The sequence below is a fragment of the Pteropus vampyrus genome, unplaced genomic scaffold, assembly GCF_000151845.1.
Source record: "Pteropus vampyrus isolate Shadow unplaced genomic scaffold, Pvam_2.0 Scaffold257, whole genome shotgun sequence".
NCBI lineage: Eukaryota > Metazoa > Chordata > Mammalia > Chiroptera > Pteropodidae > Pteropus > Pteropus vampyrus.
In genome coordinates, this window is record NW_011889038.1 from 173774 (window position 1) to 177040 (window position 3267).

Sequence of the window (3267 nt, forward strand, 5' to 3'; positions counted from 1 at the left end):
GTGGCCCAGAACAGCCTCTGATGGGCCCAGAGTGAGTCCAGAGGCCTAGGGGTGGAGCTGGAGACAAGGGTGCCCTCTCCCACTCCCCAAGGAAGTCCTACCTGTCTTGTGGGTGACATAGGAGTGCACAATGGCCAGCATCCCAGTCCAGGGCACACCATCGTCTTTCTTTAAGGCCTGGAGGGCAGAGGGAAAATGAGAAGGCAGACAGGCTGGGCCCCACTGGGCCCTGGCTGCGTCACCCTGAGGGGCGCACGAGCTCTCTGCGCCAGTCTCTCAGCTGGGACCAGGGGACCCGCCTCGTGGCCTGGCTCACAGAGCCTGCCCCCCACGGACAGCAGCTCGACGAGGGCAGGGACGTGCTTGCCGCCAGGGCTCCAAACATGTCCCGGGGGCCTGGGAACAGCCAGGGACACAACGGGGACCCAATGAGGACGCGCCACCTTGCTGAAGTGGGGAACAGAATCGCCGTGACCCCAGGCAGTCAGCATGCAGAGCTGTCAGCCCCCACAGGAGACAGCCCCACAGCGACACACAGCCCCCCACACCCACCTCCCCCTCGGTTCCCACAAAACCCGGGATGGAAGAACTCACCAGAGTTAGTGTTTTTTAAAATAAAGATAACTCTGATTTTACGAGTAAGACACTCTGTGAGCAGCAGACTGTAAAAAGAGCATCTCCGGTCCCAGCGCCCAGCCACTCAGCGTGAAACCCGGAAGCATTTTTCCCCCAGGTCTTTATTCTGCAGTTTTTCTTAAACAGCCAAAGATCAAACTATACAGCAGCTATAAAGCCTAGTTTTTATTTTTACTTTTTTAAACTTAACTCCATAGGGTGAACAAGTTCCAAAGAATCACAAAACCTTTGTCGAAAATTATTTTCAATGATCACATAATAACTCATCGAGTGCACGCACTGGAATTTATTTCACCCTCTCTTACTGCTGGGAAATTAGGATGTTTCTATTTTCTCCCTTTTATAAATCAAGGCTGAGAAGCTTTTCTGGGCACAGAATTTAATCTGTATTTGGATTATTTCCTTAGACTACATCTCCCAAAGCAAAGTCCGAGTTTAAGAGGCATACACGTTTTTCAGTCTCTTCACAAAACACTGCAGTGTGCCAGAGTACCTGTCTCGCAGCATCATCACCAGAAGGGAGTGTTATTGCTTTTGCTAATTTGATAGCTTTTCATTGTGTCATTACTATTTTTGTGGTTTGCATTAGTAGTCCAGTTCTTCCTGGGGAGGGATTTGGAGATCAGAGGCGGAGTCACTAAGTCAGACAGCTACGGAGGGACACTTCTGCTCAGCCCACACCAGTGGTCTTCAACTGGCAACGTCTGAGAGGGCCATTATGGGGCATGCCACAGGCACCTAGTGAGGATGCTGCTAAAACCCTACAGTGCACAGGACGGTCCCCGCCCTAGGTTATCCAGCCCCAAACATCAACTGCGCTAAGGCTGAGAAACGTGTTCTACAGCCAGCCCCTCACCCCTCCTCCGCCCTCCCTGTCTCCGCCCACCCAGGGACTGACCACCCAGGAAGCACAGGTGGAACAGCCTCTGGTGCTGACATTGTGCAGAGGGAGAGCTGGGAGGGGCTCACCCACCCAGGCAACACAGCTGCCCGCCCGTACCTTCTGCTGGCACCTGGGGCATACCCACACGCCCTTGGGTGCTGTCCTGAGGGGCGGGTCCAGGCAGCTGAGGTGGTAGGCCCCGGGGCAGGCGCCGCAGGGCTGTAGGTTGGCCCCTCGCTTGCAGGCGGCACAGTGCTCATCGTGGGCGATCTCGTTCTGAAAGACGGCAGGTGTGTCAGCCGGGCCGGGACAGGGGTGGGGACCCCGGCGGCCGCCACTCCAACCTGCTTGTGGCCCAGCTCTGGGAGAGAGGGAACAGGCCCGGAACCCGGGAGGAGCAGTAGGGTTCTAGGGCACCAATGGGTCACATTTACTGGCGGGCGGGTCGCCGAGCCTGAATCAGACATGGAGTGGCTCCCTGTACCCCGATTCTTCCACTCCGAGACTAGGACTCCAGGTGTGGGTGGCAGGGCAGGGTGTCCCGCCGTGACTTAGCAAACAGTCCCTCTTGGGGTCTGAATTGTACCAGAGACCTAGACCCGGGGTCGGGGTGGGGGGCCCGTGCTCACGAAGCTGCCCTCCACAGGGAGCTCACGCGTGCTCTGCTGCGGGGAGGGGCTGTGGCCTGGGACTGTGGTGTCCTCGTGTCCACGGCCCTCTCCCGCCCTCTCGACCAACCCCAGCGTCTCCAGAGCCCTGGAGTGACCGCACCTCCCGTTCCCACGTCTACACCGGGGCTGACGATACCTGCTCCACAGCTTGGGGGCTGACAGCACAAGGCACACAGCATCACCCGCAGGAGCCCAGCACAGGGCAGCTGGCCCTTCCCTCAGGATGAGGGCACTCCAAACGCCCCTTCTGCACAGTCATCATTACTTGGCTGTTCAGTCTCTGCTTACACACCCCCGGGGACAGAGAGCTCACTACGTTTGAAGTCTCGGCTGCACTGTGGACAGCCCTGAGTGAGGAGCCATTCAGAGCCACAACTGTGATCCGCACAATCTGAATGGTCCTCCACCATCCAGGAGAAACCCTTCCCCTGCACGTTATATCTGCTCTCTATCCGTGCATCAACAGCATCTTCCACCTTCAGAGGCAGAAGGGACCGGAAAGCTCTGATCTGCATGACCCAGCCAAGGACACTGGATCCCAGGGCTGTCCCTGAAGAAGCAGGTGGCAGACTGAGATGAGGCCTTGGAGACCTGTTCTCACCTCGTTTCAGCTCAAGAGCCCAGGGAGGGCGAGCCACTTGCCTGAGGTCACACAGTGAGCTGGAGATGGAGCCAGGACCAGCCTCTGGGTCTCCTCCCTCCAGCACTGTGAGCTCCACAGGGGTGGGACGCAGGCTCCAGCCATCTCCTGTCCTCACGCCTGCGCCGGCGGGGCACAGGGTGGCTGCCGGGCTCCCCAGCACCGATCTGAGACACTGCAGGGTTTTGCGGCAAACGACATGGCATAACCTGGGTTTATACCCATCACCTACTGCCTCTTAGCAGCTTGACCATTATTACAGGCAGACAGGAACCGGAAAATTCTTTTAGAATTAGATCTCAAACTTAGTAAAGAAAAGCACTGGCTAAATTCTGAGGCCACGCTCTGAAACGCGGTCACCACCGGCCAGTGTCCTGGGAAGCGGGGGCGTGGCGCACGCATGGGACATCTGGGTCTCACAGGATCACAGCAATGCG

General features: G+C 57.5%; 1 protein-coding gene across 1 annotated transcript in view; it reads right to left on the reverse strand.

Annotated features, from left to right (window-relative positions):
• The window catches only part of PHF21B (PHD finger protein 21B), a 69544-nt gene that overhangs the window by 3179 nt on the left and 63098 nt on the right, over positions 1-3267 (reverse strand). The window contains exons 9-11 of the mRNA XM_023520344.1: positions 2598-2740; positions 1637-1795; positions 59-177 (exon numbers count right to left, since the gene is read on the reverse strand). Coding sequence (XP_023376112.1) covers positions 59-177; positions 1637-1795; positions 2598-2740 — 421 coding nt within the window. The remainder of the gene's footprint in view (positions 1-58; positions 178-1636; positions 1796-2597; positions 2741-3267) is intronic.